General features: G+C 32.4%; 1 protein-coding gene across 1 annotated transcript; it reads right to left on the bottom strand.

Moving 5' to 3' along the window:
- Positions 1-2,793: 2,793 nt before the first annotated feature.
- Positions 2,794-3,747, bottom strand: LOC106325373. The gene is made up of 3 exons (XM_013763429.1): positions 3,549-3,747; positions 3,362-3,429; positions 2,794-3,263 (listed from the first exon to the last, which is right to left on the bottom strand). Exons 1-3 carry the CDS (start codon positions 3,643-3,645, stop codon positions 3,081-3,083), a joined length of 348 nt encoding a protein of 115 aa, XP_013618883.1. The 5' UTR covers positions 3,646-3,747; the 3' UTR covers positions 2,794-3,080.
- Between the last annotated feature and the right edge of the window lie 11,921 nt (positions 3,748-15,668).

The following is a 15,668-nucleotide window of genomic DNA, read 5'->3' as shown; positions in this document are numbered from 1 at the left end:
TGCGCTCGGGTTGCGCCTAGCGATTAATGAAAAAATCGGAGATTAATCGAAGATTAATCGGAGATTAGTTTTAGGGCGTTTATATATACATAAGATAATATTTAAAATATGTTTATGTATTATTTGTGGTCTGGTGGTTTGCTTCCTTCCAAAAGTCTCATTTAACCTGGGTTCGGCCAACAATGTTGGCTTTTTTGTATTTTTTTCAGTGCTAGGTTAAATGAAATGAGAAAAGACAAAAGCGACCTCCTCTTTAATATAAGGCTCTGCGATTCTTGCCGTCGTTTTTTTTTTTTTTTTAAAGATTTCATAGCTTTTTCTTATTAATATTGTGGATTGTAACACAAATTGAGCAGATCTATAACCTAACATGTGATTTCGAACAACAAATCTACAAAACAATGGATTTTTTTTATTTTTCTTCCGATGAACAACTGAATTAGAGAAAAATGCCACGGTGTGTCACCGTTTCACGCGTTTCCGGCGAAAATACGGCCGCCTAGGGCGCGTTTTTGAACAAGGGATGTTACACAAGACGTATACCTTTGTCTTTCGTTTATCTCAATCAATATTTCGATCTGTAACACTCGTAATTATATTCATCTTCAGAAATTATCAAAACTACGATCAACGCAGTCGTGTCTGTCTTATGTGAAAAAACGTCGCTGATACATTAAATTTAATTACTTAATATTGACAAAAGAAAAAACTACATGTGTCCGGTTATGAAGTATCTAACTTGCAAGGAGCTTGCTCAGTGTTTCTGCGGAAGTATTTATTAGGGTTAGATTGAATCTAGATTTTGAGATGACATTTTACTTTGAGCATCGAGAAAATAAATGCAGATTTTAAATATAATAAGACTAGGATAAGACATGCGCAAGACGAATTTATTTGTATTATATTATCGATAATTTTTTATATATTTGATTATTTTATTTATACATATACAACATTTTTTGTTGTTATTATATAATTTCTTTCTGATGGACCGGATCAATTTTTATTAAAAATTATGGAACTAAACTATAATTAATATATCATGGGTTGATCAGATTGAACATTAAACAAATTATGACACAAAAATTTTATTTTTTTTTCACCGAACACATTCTTGAAAAAAAGTGAACAGTATTGTTTCCACATTTGAATTATTTTCATATTTATCTTTCATATGGTTTTCAAAGGTTTCAGATCAACCATCGAATTAGGATAATGTCATTTTAATGCTTTTAGTCGTACGCTTAAGGAAACCTACATTTTTGTAATTTAAAATTCGTTTTAAGAAATTCAAAATATAACATATAAGAAAAAATCTAACATATAAGAAAAATATAACATGTAAGGTTTCCTCATTTTTGTATTTTAAAGTCGTTTTAAAAAATTTTAAATATAACATATAAGGTTTTAAATTTTTTTAAATATAACATACAATGTTTCATCATTTTTGTAATTTAAAGTCATTTTAAAAAATTCAAAATATAACATATAAGAAAAAATCTATTTTTTTATTATATGTTTAATGTGATTGTTTATTTTTTTTCATAATATAAAATTAAACAAAAATGAAGAAGTATGCGAAAATTGTTATCAAATCTTTATTATTCATAGTCATCAACCATCGAATTAGGATAATGTCATTTTAATGCTTTTAGTCGTACGCTTAAGGAAACCTACATTTTTGTAATTTAAAAGTCGTTTTAAGAAATTCAAAATATAACATATAAGAAAAAATCTATTTTTTTATTATATGTTTAATGTGATTGTTTATTTTTTTTCATAATATAAAATTAAACAAAAATGAAGAAGTATGCGAAAATTGTTATCAAATCTTTATTATTCATAGTCATCAACCATCGAATTAGGATAATGTCATTTTAATGCTTTTAGTCGTACGCTTAAGGAAACCTACATTTTTGTAATTTAAAAGTCGTTTTAAGAAATTCAAAATATAACATATAAGAAAAAATCTAACATATAAGAAAAATATAACATGTAAGGTTTCCTCATTTTTGTATTTTAAAGTCAATATAACATATAAGGTTTCATCATTTTTGTAATTTAAAGTCATTTTAAAAAATTCAAAATATAACATATAAAAAAAATTCTATTTTTTATTATATGGTTAATATGATGAGAAAAAGACAAAAATAGCACTAAATCAAGTTTATGTTCCCAAACTAGCATTCAAGGTCAAAAGTCACAAAAATAGCACTTAATGTTTTATCAAAAGTCACAAACTTAGGGTTTAGAGTTAAAGGGTGGGGTTTATGATTTAGGGTTTAGGGTTTAGGGTTTAGGGTTTAGAGTTTAGGGTTTATGGTTTAGATTTTAGGGTTTAGGGTTTAGGGTTTAGGGTTTAGAGTTTAGGGTTTAGGGTTTAGAGTTGAGAAATGAGGTTTTGGGGATAAGATTTCAAATTTTGAAAAATAAAAAAATTAAAATTTTCAAAGGATAAACTTAGAAAGGTGTTATTTTGGTCATTTTAGTTTTTGAATGCTATTTTTGTGATATAAACTTAGGAAAGTGCTATTTTGGAGATTTGCCCTAATGTGATTGTTTAATTTTTTTAATAATATAAAATTAAACAAATACGAAGAAGTATGCGAAAATTGTTATCAAATATTTATTATTCATAGTCATTAATTGCCATATATATTAATCATATTAAGTTGTTCTGTAACTTTTATTTAAAGAAAGAATACACGCTTCTTATATTTTGGGTTAATATAATGTTCCGTAACAATTGGATTTGGACAAACATTTTTTTTAATTGATTTTTAAGCTGCCACATAAGATAAATTACCATCCTAAATAAGTAAGTGATACCTAAACATAGTCTCTTTTTAATTATACCTAAACATAGTCTCTTTTGCTTTTTTGAGCTTTTCTTCATTATGATTTAAATATAAAGTACTAATTCGATTATTCGTAAAGCATTGTTTCAGAGCCGTAGCTTTCTAGTGAACAAAACAGCTGGCTCAGAGCCGTAGCTTTCAAATTAGTTACGAAAGGCGCAAGCTAAGCCGTCAAACAGACAAACACACACATTTACATCCATGTAAGGTGCAATAGCAGCGTCATGGAACCCAATTTGCTAAGTTCCCGAATGTTAAGAGTAGAAATGAGATGTACCTGCTAAACTTCTCTGATGGTGCAGGCTCGGATGAAGATGGTAAGGCAAAGACAACCCCAAACAGCTTCAGGTCAGAAAGATTTGTTACTACTGAAACTGCTCCATCGCCAGATATCATCAAGTCAATCTGCACCAAGAAATCAAGTTGGGTAACGCTAAACCTCTAACAATAAAGATTGCAGCGAAATCAGCTATATCCAGCAAGCACGAAGATCAGATACATACTTCATTGCCAATCCCCTCTTTGCCAAGAGCTACCCTCACTTCCTCACTTGAAGCAGCTTGTTTCAGTTCTTCATCCAGAATAAAACCAAATCTAGCACATGTTATGGCAGTAGAATAATCACAGAACCCAAATAAAAGATCTTAAATGGACATTGGTATGATAATAATGAAAAAAAAAATGCAGTACCAAAGCGAATAGCAAGGATTCGCAAAGGATCATCCAGATAAGGACCGTGCACAGATAAGTACTTATCAAAAGCTTCGTCATGCCAATGAAATCTCATTGTTGTGATCTCACCATGTGAGCAAAATTCCACATGAAGCCGTTACAGAGAGAATGTTGGAGTTGAAGCTTGACAACGATCTTACTTAGGGATTAACACATTTCCTCATGAGTACCACCTAAAATTTTGGGATTTGAGGTGCAAAAACGAAAGGAATTCACAAAAAAAAAATTCTAATAACCAGAGTTGCAATCTAACTATTCCACAAAGATCACACCTTTCGATTAAGTAAAAGTATAGCTCTTGCCGCAAGGTGCCATCGATAGTATTAAAGATCCGAACCAGAGTATCCTTGGAGCTGGTCGTGGCCAACAAATGCCCATCGTGCGTGAGAGAGAATCAAGCTATCCTGGAATAGTGAGCCATGATGAACTTGGTCCGCTTAGAGGCGTAGAGCTTGATCCGAACTTTGTCCTTTCTGCAAACATTGATATACCATATGATACCAATACCATAGAACCAACACCCTGCGAGAGACGGCACACAGCTTAGGGTTTGCCGTTTGCGATGGGCTCAATCCGATGCATCAACTTGCGGTCCATGAACGTCGGACCTGAAGGAGAATTCGCAGATTCATCGGCTTCGGTGATCGTCCCGAATCATGCATGATCTACCGCCTAAAAATGCCAGTATATTGCATATGAAAAGAATTTCCATGACGGTGACCTCACCCCCACGATCCAAATCATGATGGAAAAATCTAGAAAAGTCAATATACAACCAAGTTTGATAGAAATCAAATTCCGATTAAGAGTTTTATAAATAAAATCAGAATGAGAAAAGCTAAGAGAATCCATAAATGAGAGTAAAGGGAGAAACGAAGTGGAAGATGTATTGATTGATCGTGGATTAGATCATGAAACGGAAACGAAGAAGAGGAAGAGCAAAGGGTTTCACGAATCGATCTAGCAAATTAGGGTTTGGAGAAATGAGGAAGGCAAGGTCAAGTCAGCGAGTATCAGGTAAGGGCTTCGACTTTTTATGGGCTTTCTGGCACATTCGTATAACACGACGAATTTTAAAAAAAGGCAAAGCCCAACATAGGCAAACCGGAGTTTACGTGGCAAAACGTTATAACATGATTGGGTGATTTTTTATGCTGACGTAGACAGTTTATATGAGACTCATATCTATATTATTAAAAGAGAAATACCCATTTGAAAATGTCCTTACTTCATTAGTTAAACTTCCTATTTTTTGTTTGTCTTTTTCAATTACATTAATGAAATATCTTTAAATGAATTTAAATTACCTATTTAATTTTTTGTCTTTTCAGTTACATTAATGAAATATCCTTAAATGAATTTAAACTACCTATTTTATTGATTATCTTTTTCAGTTACATTAATGAAATATCTTTAAATGAATTTGAACGTAATGTCATTTAATTAACAAAAAAAACTCAGAAGTTATCTTTACGTGCATAATTTTAATAATGGAGATTTTTCAAAACGTGCATCATTAAAATGTTATCTAAAACTTGCAGCACTAATATATAACATGCATCAATAAAACTAGATTTTAACCCACATAATCGTACGGGTATTATTTTTCAATTTATTAAATTTAAAAATTATTATTTATTCAAAAAATATTAAGAATTGATATGTTTTTTAAAAAAATTTATGGTATTTGCTCCTATCGGTAGTATAACTTTAAACAAAATTTTAGCATAATATAACTCATTTGTCATTTGCAAAAATTTATGGTTTTTATTTATATTTTTTATTATTTAATTATAATATTTTTGAAAGATAAATGAATTTTCTTTCAAACAATATTTTTGTAAATGTATTTTTTTAAAAAAATCAATTTAAATTGTTATTATCATTGAATATAATTATTTTTGACATAATTTTAGTTTTCGTTTACATCAAAACTAATCATATTTTAGGATAATTATAATTTAAAATGTTAATTTTCAGATTTTTCAAAAAACGTCTAAAAATATTTTCAAAGGTTTTGTTATAATTGTTTTTAAAAAATATTGAGTTGCATTTCAAATAAAAAGGTAAAGATATTTAAACATATTCTAATTAAAATATGTACAATTTAATATATTTTTTACGAAATGATTCAAATAAAAAAATCACACATGAAAGAAATCATGATTTCTGTTAACTGGACATGTCATTGTTTATATGATATCGCACACTAAAAAAAAAAATTATGTTTTTACAATTTTCTAATTAACTTTATATACTTAATTTTTTATATGATATCGCACATTCGTAAAAAAATAGATAGTTTAAGATGCAAAAAAATATTTATTTAGTGAACATAATATGATCAAATATTACAAATAGATCATTTAATAAATTAAATAATCAAAAACCAAAAATTCATATCCGCGCAGATCAGGGTCTAGTTCCCCTTTAATTACTTGTTTGATGTTAAATAAATAACATAACCCGTTGACTTTAATTAAAACCAAACTCTTTTTTTTTTTTTTTTTTGTCAACTGATTTCATTAAAACCTCGTGGGGTAAATGGAGTACAGAAATGGCTTAAGGCCCAACACATTGACAAACATAATATAATACAAAACTTTCATAAACATGAGTGCTGGTTGATGAGTAACTGCGACGTGGCAATCTCCTGGTGCGTGTGGGTGACACGTATTCTGAGTCCACCATCCTTTTCTCCACCGCCTTTGACTCCTTCGCTGCTGTAGAGAAAATTCCGGCGACGTTCTTCACCTAAAACCACCGCAACGTCTTGAATCGCCAATATCTTGTACTCCAAAACACCTTTCACTCAAGCCGAGACCAAATAATCAGAGGGACCATGCCTCACCGATGTTAAACCAGAGGAAACTTAGGGCAGACTGAAACATGATTCTGTGTCGGACCGTTTCTAACGCCGACTCTGCTGAATCTATTTCAACAGGAGCTAATAAATCCATCAAACTCCCCTTCTTTTAGCAAAGATGCTTTACCATATGCCCAAATGGCAAGACTGAGATCGGTAAAGACTGATTCTTATAAAAAAGAAGTAAAGTTGCTTCGGTAAACAGGGTATCCGATCAAAAGTCGACGGAATTTATTATAAAGAACAGTGAAAGATGGAGATTATTTATGTTCAACCCATATCAAAGAAGAGAAAGATGGAATTGATAAACAGCTCTGATTTGGGTGAATTTTCCACATCAAAATCGCCTATGCGAAGAAGATATCGCCTATGCGAAAAAGATATCGCCATGGCGAAACAAAGAAATCGATCTCATAGATCGAGAAAAGTAGTTATAATATGATACACGACAAAAAAAACAAAAGAAGGGGGTGGCGACCGGTGGCAACTTGCTCACCGGCCACCGAAAGCAGTTTCAATTTCTTTTGTGTTTCTAGAGAGAAGTTGGAGCGTTTAGAGAGAGATAGTGGATGTTAACCTATTGAAACTAATTAAAACCAAACTCTACCATACAAAACCATCCGAACTCAGCCGATATATTATTAGATATAATAACTTTAATGTAACTAATGGGCCGATTTCATTAGACTAAAAGTTTAATTCCATCCAAATTAATGTGTCCATTACCTCGATTAATTTGATCATATGGCCCAAAGGTGTCTATATTTATGGTTTAAGCAAAACGTGTGTTTGATTAAATTAAAAAAAAAAGGAAAACAACCAAATGTGTGCATATATTCTATACAAGTCTTAACATCAAAACAAAATTAAATTATAAGGAGTTTGTCTACATAACGTAAATTGTAAGGAAGAAGTATATTACAAATAAAAAATCAAAATGAAATAATCTAATCTAAAATAATTATTACGAAAATTTGACTAAATTATATCCGCGCGGATCAATATCTAATTATGAGTTACTCTTGGGTTCCTCCCTAGGGTAAACTTCTAGATTCACCAACCAATATAATTTCATTATTTCAAATTCGATATCTTTTAGAAAATGAAACATAATATTGTCAAGTTATATTATGTTTTTAAAATAAAAAGGTAAAAAATAGTAGTTACAGAAAAAAAAATTTCAAAACAAATATTTTTAACGTCGTCAGCAAAACACTAAACCCTAAATCCTAATCCCTAAGCCCTAAATCTGAAATCTTTGGGTAAATCCTAAACTTTTGGATAAATCATAAACTCTAAATCAAAAACACTAAACAGTAAAACCCTAAATCATAAACCTTAAACTCTTGAGTCTATTAGTGTTTAGTGTTTTTTATTTAGAGTTTAGGATTTATCCAAGTGTTTAGGGTTTACCTAAGGGTTTAGGTTTTAGGATTTCTGGTTTAAGGATTAGGATTTAGGGTTTAGTTTTTTCTGACGACGTTAAAATTTTTTTTTTTTGTAATTACTACTATTTTTTATTTATTTTTTATTTTTAAAATATAATATATCTTGACAATATTTTGTTTCCTTTTATAAAAGATATCGAATTTAAATAACACAATCCTATTGGTTGGTAAACCTAGAGGTTCACTTTATGGGTGAACCCAATAATAGTCAATAAAATATCATGTAAAATCAAAATAAAAGAAAAAAAATGAAAAAAACAAAGATACCCCTGCCGTTCTAAGCTACCGTAGTAACATCTATTGATAGATGAGCATAAGAAAGTTGACACGAATCCATCCTCTATTAATGTTGAATGGTTTTCATCTACGAGTGATTAGAGTAACGCCAACAATCTCCTCACTTTCCAAAATTTAAACATGTATTAAAACACATGTATGCATGCTTAGTATCAAATTATCAATCTATTCATTTGCTTGGAATTATGTACAAAAATTAAAATGTGGTTTATAGTGTCATTGTTCTATTTCTTTCTTCAAGTCTTGCATAGAAAATGTGTAAATAGATATGGGGGAAAACATAAGTGGGAGGAACTGAGTAAGTCTCTAACATCTGGTATGTTTAGCTAAATCGTCTACTGAGACAGGAAAACAAGTAATGATAGATAAACCCAATCCAGAGGTTCACCGAGAACCCGGAGATCGGAGAATCAAAGCCTAGAAGATGACCACAAAGGAAGAAGGATCAACCCGAAGAACAGAGATTCAATGGTGAATGATGGTGAACATGATGATAGAGAGAGTTAGGGTTTAAGAAGTTGTTTTAATGTTTGTTTTTTTTTATTCCCGTAAAAGGGCAAAGCATACATATAAGTGTTTGTAATAAACCAAAACAGATAAACCGAAATTGATAAATGCAATTATTAAACCATATTGAAATACTAAACCGGACAGCTATATTCCTGTCACAATACTCCCTTCTTCAGAACATCCTTGTCTTCAAGGATGATAGCATGAGTACTTGGTCTGGAGGATGCTCCTTCCACTGGACAAGACATCTAGTGAAGGCTTTCTTGTGGGCTTTAACCTACTTCAGCGAGTTTCTATCATCTTGAACCATCACTTGTACAGGCTTGTAACACTGAAAACTGATGTAGAAAGCTTCTCCTTAACTTGTTAAATCACCATAACAGTTCGTGACAACTAGCAAAACCTGAGACATCTCAATAGTTCTGCCAACTTCAACATGCAGTGATACCACCACGTCTCTTGCTTGGTCAGTGATGCAACAGCTCAACATATCTTCATTTCTAGTACCAAGTGACCTATAGAAAAGTGACCTATAGAAAAATGAAGCAAAACAACAATTTTGGGGCTCGAACCCGCGGCCTCCAAAGCTTGGATAGGCGCACTAACCACTAGACTACATTACACTCACTGATTTCTTTTACGGATACTAATATATATATATATATATACCCTTATAATTAATCCCCGATTAATCTACGATTAAGTCCGATTTTTTCTTAACTCGCTAGGTCCGGATCGGCCGCACGCGTTACGCATAGCGCGTTCCCGAACATGGGTTATAATCAAATGTTGAGTTATGGTTAAAATATGGCTTTGTTATAACCAAGTCTACTAAAAAGCTTCTAGCAGGCTCAAGATTCATCATCCAAACTTAAATTGAACTTAGAAACCAAAAGAGAAACTAAAAAGATGAGTCTATAGATTAGGAATCAAGAGATAAATCAGTCGCATAAACATCATAGATCTAAAAACTCAAAAATCTGAGACATATCTATTGCATTGGTTGTCGTCTTCGATCGTGGTCGGTTAGAGAAGAAGCCTTCTCTCCTCCAGTGTCATGTATGATGATCCGACATCTTGCTACTCCCTCTTTCATTGGATTCGTCGTTTTGCAGAAGAAGAAAGAGTTAAAGAGAGAGAGAGAGAGAGAGATGAAGAAGTTAAGTCCCGTCAATTGTAAGAAAATGAGAATATGATTTTTGGCCTTTAGATTTCATTTAATCAATGACTATAAATTGTGATTCTTAAAAAGGAAATATTAACCAATGAGAAAAAAAGGGTGAGGATAGACAAAAATATAATTTTGAACCCTTAGATTAAAATTAATCAATAATCATGAAAAAACAATGTATATTGTAATTTTAGTTCTTTTCAATTTTTTTTAAAAAATTGCTTAAATTTAAAGAATGTAGTTACATGTTTAAATCAAATTTTAAAATAGAATTTAAAAATAAAAGATTTTTTTTAAATGATTAAAATTTGAGTTTAACTCTAAACTATAAACCAAAATTTTAAACCTAAACCTTAAACTTTAAATAATAAAAAATATCAGATTTAATGTTCAAAGATAAACTTTATAATTTTTATAACTTTATAATTCTGTAGTTTAGGATTTGAGATTTAAATTTAAGAAAAGATTAAAGTTAGAGTCTTGTAAGTAAGAATTGTATAAGTGATCGTAAGAGAACTTATATCTCAAGATCAAGTTAAAGTCTCAACTTGAAAATTCAAGAAACTATACAGATTCAGTTGATTTGTATTCTTTTGATATTGATGAGATGATCTTCAATATAAGTTTTTAAAGTACTTGAATTCAGTTTTCCGATTTTAGGGTATGTTTGAGTAATGACTGAGTTATTTAAACGACACGGCTGGGTTATATAAACATTTTCTGATTTTAGGGTATGTTTGAGGTATGACTGATTTATTTAAACGACATGGCTAGGTTATATAAACATTTTCTGATTTTAAGATATGTTTGAGGTATAGCTCAGTTATATAAACGACACGGCTAATATATATGATATACCATGGATTTTACCCATTATTAGCCATGATATAGGTGTTTTAAGATATATTTACTACTATATAGAGTATATTTAGAACTTTTACAGGTCCAAAGACGATTTGGAGGAAAGTGGTGATTTTGGTGTGTTTTGGAGCCTTTTAAGTGCAGAACTGCACATACACGTCAGATGTCTAGCTATGTATGGAGACCTTCCCACCGTTAGATTGAGCCCATCTTGTGACACATAATAGAGCTCTGAGTAATATTTCAAATGCAACCGGTTTGAGGTCAATCAACATCTTATAGCAGAAGTTATGCTCATTTTACTGAAGAGTGGTCAGTCTGCCTCGCGAGAGGAAACTGCCGAGGAGATGAAGGACCGTCGATCGACGGTGCACCCTTGGTGTCGATCGACGGTGATCCCAGAAAACAAACCAAGCCTGTTTCGTGACCAATTTTGGCCCAGAAGTCAACACATATTACCAAAATACCCTTGAATGACCTGAAACCCTATTTTATTGTTTCTAAGCCATTGTTGACGGGTATGCTTCACACTATTCTAGAGAGAGAGAGAGCTTAGGCTTGGAGAGAGAGATCTGTACACCTTGAGATAGATATGTACACCTTGAGATAGATCTGTACACCTTGAGAGAGGGAAGATCTTGAACTCTCTTTGTTTCTTTACTCTATTATGTTTTTATTTATCTATTGCAGTATTATTCAGACCATCATAACCATGTCTCTTATGTATTTGTCTGAGTAGTTTTACTGTTAGATTTATGCTTCTCATACGGTTGATTTATGTATTACAAACTTGAGTTGTTACTAGGGTGTTTAAAATATAGTTCTTCATATAGTTGTTCTTAATGCTAAGTTTATGATTGATTACCCTTTAACTTAGATTTTAAGATTAATTGAGAACAAGCCATTGCTTGACTCAATACCTGAAACCAAACTAGTTTGATCTAACTGGCTGGATACACATGAGAGTTGGTCTATTAAGTTAGAGAACATTAATCAAATCCGTTCGTAAAGCTTTCTGGAAGAAGCATCGATCGACGCAACGATAGTTCTATCGATCGATATTTTGAAAGGTGTATCGATCGATATTATTTATGAATCATCGATCAACACTTTCTCGCGATTAACATACGATAGTTGAAATCCGAGATCCAGATTTGATTAACATCTCTTCAAGTTTACAAAAGAATTCACAACTAAACTAGTACACATACAAATCATAAAATAGACCATAAACAAAACTATTACACATGGAGCTAGATATCATTCCTCAACATAGATAAGCTTGCACTCCACTTGACATCATTCGTTTGTACCACCTTGGGCAGAAGACTTCGGAAGACTTACCAAAGATTTCGCAGAAAGTCTTCTAGCATAAAATACATTAGAAGACTTCCCAAGAAGTCTTCCGAGAGTCTTCCCAAGAAGTCTTCCGAGAGTCTTCCAAGAGTCTTATGAGAGTCTTCTGAGAGGCTTCCAAGAGTTTTCTGAGAAGTCTTCCAAAGTCTGACTCGGATCTGAAAAAATCTGCATTTTCAAAAGCATTCAAATGACTTTAAAACAGATAAAACTTCAAAAAAAATTATTTATGCTTAAATAATAAACAAAACAAACACATTAGGTTGAATCTATAACTTTTTAGAATCTAATATATAAAACACACAAAATACATATCCAAAATTTGTATCACTTTGGGCAGAAGACTTCAGAAAGCTTCCTGAAGATTCGTGGGGAGTTTTATAACATAAAATGCATCAGAAGATTTCTCAAGAAGTATTCCGAGAGTTTTCTGAGAAGTTTTTCAAAGTCTGATTCAGATCTGAAAAATCTGCATATTCAAAAACATTCAAATGACTTCAAGATAGAAAAAACTTCAAAAATAATTATTTATGCTTAAATAATAAACAAAACAATCAAATTTGGTTGAATCTATAACTTTTTAGAATCTAATATATAAACACACACAAAATAAATATCCAAAATTTGTACCACTTTGGGCAGAAGACTTCGGAAGACTTCCTGAAGACTTCGTGGGAAGTCTTCTAACATAAAATGCATTAGAAGACTTTCCTAAAGTATTTCGAGAAGTTTTCCAAAAGTCTTCTGAGAAGTCTTTCAAAATATGTCTCAGATTTGAAAAACCTACAAATTCAAAAACATTCAAATGGCTTCAAAACAAATAAAAACTTCAAAGATATAATTTTATGCGTAAATAATAAACAAAATAGTCAAATTAAGTTGAATCTATAGCATTTTAGAATCTAATATATAAAAGACAAAATAATACATATCCAAAATTTATAGATGCTGTTGTAATTTCTCTAGTTTTTTTATAGACTATGGATTTGACCCATTTTCATCCATAGTTTATAGGTGTTTTTTACTAATAGTTATTATCTTATAGAATCTATTTATTATATTTATAAGATCAAGAGTGTTTTGGAGATTAGTGATGATTTTGGAGCATTTTGGAGATATTTGGAGCAAGCACCCGAGATGACCATCGAGACCGACAATCGTTCGATATTGGAGAGTTAGAATCGATCGATACGCATAACTTGGTATCGATCGACAGTGAAGCGCGCAGAAAACCCGTTTGGTCACAGCTGACTTGAAGCCCAAGACTTCACCATTTTACAAGATTACCCCTGACGAGTTTTACCCTAATTATATAAGCTTTGCCGCCATGTTAGCGGCAAAGGGGGTGCTTTTATTGTTATACTATTTTCACAGCAAAGGTTTTTAGGATTTTGATAGATTAGAGAGAAGATCCAAAGTTATAATTTGTGATAGGAACTCCATTGATATATATTTACTATTTTAATGAAGTTTTTATACTTAACTGCTGTTATGAATTGCAGCCATGTCTGAGTAGTTCCATTGTTAGATTTTAGGGTTTAAATAGGTTATGAGGGATTAGCCCCAACTATAGATTGTTGAGTTGTGATAATCATCTTTAGGATTTTTCATTAATGCATGTGTTTAGATTAGCTACCTAGAACCTGTCCTTGGATTGATTGATAAAAGCGAAAGCTTAATTCTCATCCTGAAAACATTCTAATAGAACTATGTTTCTTGCTATGAGCAAGGCGAAAGCTGATCTAGTGAGCTTAGTACGCCTTCATTCAACCTGCGCATAAAGCTTGACTTCTGGGACCCAGATGGCTACGCAATAGCAATAGACGGACGTACAATGACTACCATTCATGTTCAAAAAGACTTCTGGAAAAAGCTTCAAGAGATGAGCCAAGCTACATATGTCTTCCTGAGCATGCTAACTTATTCACACAGACCAAGCTGGTACCAGAGATCTACACAAAAGATGAGATCAATGAGAGGAACAAATAAGCTTTCCAGATGAAGCTTGATGGTTTCCACTATCCATTAAATGATAGTATCAATTGACTAACAACTTGCATAGAGGAGATGAAACAAGACATAGCCAGAATTCAGAACGTGATCGACAGACGCCAACCACAATCGATCGACAGCAGACTACCAAATCGATCGACAGGCACTATCACACATCGATCGAAAACCGCTTGACAGCATCGATCGATACCAATTCGCCACGCCCACATACGATGAAGTCTCAACCAGATTTCCACACCAGAGAAGAGATAGATAAGCTGGTATAAGGGATCTATAGAGCTCTGGAAACCACAGAGGAGAGGCTTGATGAGAGATGTGATGACATCTATTTCCCAATGGATCTTAGCATTAGTGCTTTGACCTCCAAGGTTGAAGCTATACAAAAGGAGTTGGTGGAGATTCAGAGTTACATTGCCCGTCGACCAGAAGCAACGATATCGATCGACAAACGCAACAACAAATCGATCGACATTCACAATCAAACATCGATCGACACTGATAAAAACTGAGGCCGGCTAGTACCAATGGTGTCATCCGACATTTCCAACACACCTTACCAAAGAGAGGAGATCTCAGCTGACACTTACACCGCACTTACCAGACATCAGTTCAACCTTGAGAGTCTTGGTGAAAAGATTGCAGAGGATTGAAAACACAACTGCAGCAATGAAAGATAAATGGCGCAAAGGAGATGAAGCAATGAGAGACTTCACTGGTACATGGTTCAACAAGCGCAAAGAAGAGATGGATATTTGTTTTCCAGCAAGTCCCAGTTCTCAACATTACTAGCCAAAACACCTCCAAAGTCAAGCTAAATGACTATAATAAAGCGCCGAGTGGGAGGCAACCCACTATTAGGTAATATTTATTAAGTTATTGGTATACTATTGATTTTGGTTTTTAATTATTGCATGATAAAAAAAAAAGAACCGAGTAAACGATTGCCATCTGTATAAACCGACACGAACCTGTCGACATCGTTCGACGTTGTCTAACCTGCATCGACCGATATCAATATCCATAAATCGGTCGACATTCATTCCGGTCTGGTATATCGTTCTTACTTGTTACATTGAGTCCTTATGATTTATTTCTAACCATAGCTCCGACTGAATTTACACTGGGGACAGTTTAATTTAAGTTTAGGGGGAGGTTTACTGATATTTATTTACTTATTAGTCTTATTAAAATGTTTTCAAATTAAGTATTAAGTCAAGGAGGGGATTATGAACTTATAGATTTTGCTAGATATCTGACCACTCTTTAGCACCATTCTAGATTTACTGATTGCAGATAGTACTAAAGATACTAAAGTGGATCAACCTGTCAACTATCCACTCTTGCTAAGATTGTTTTGAAGGAACCAAAGCTGACCTCCAACACTAAACTTGACACAACTGCTTGTCTTGGGGCTTGGTATGCATGGGATCGGATTCTTCAAACAAGTCTGGAAGGTAAAGCCTTGTGTGTATAGATTTATCACCCTTTCTCTCTCTATTTTCAAAATATAGATTTAAAATATATATATATATATATATATATATATATATATATAT

The sequence above is a fragment of the Brassica oleracea genome, chromosome C2 (assembly GCF_000695525.1).
Source record: "Brassica oleracea var. oleracea cultivar TO1000 chromosome C2, BOL, whole genome shotgun sequence".
Taxonomy (NCBI): Eukaryota; Viridiplantae; Streptophyta; class Magnoliopsida; order Brassicales; family Brassicaceae; genus Brassica; species Brassica oleracea.
The sequence above is the reverse complement of the archived record's forward strand: the minus strand, read 5'-3'. Positions and strand labels throughout refer to the sequence as shown.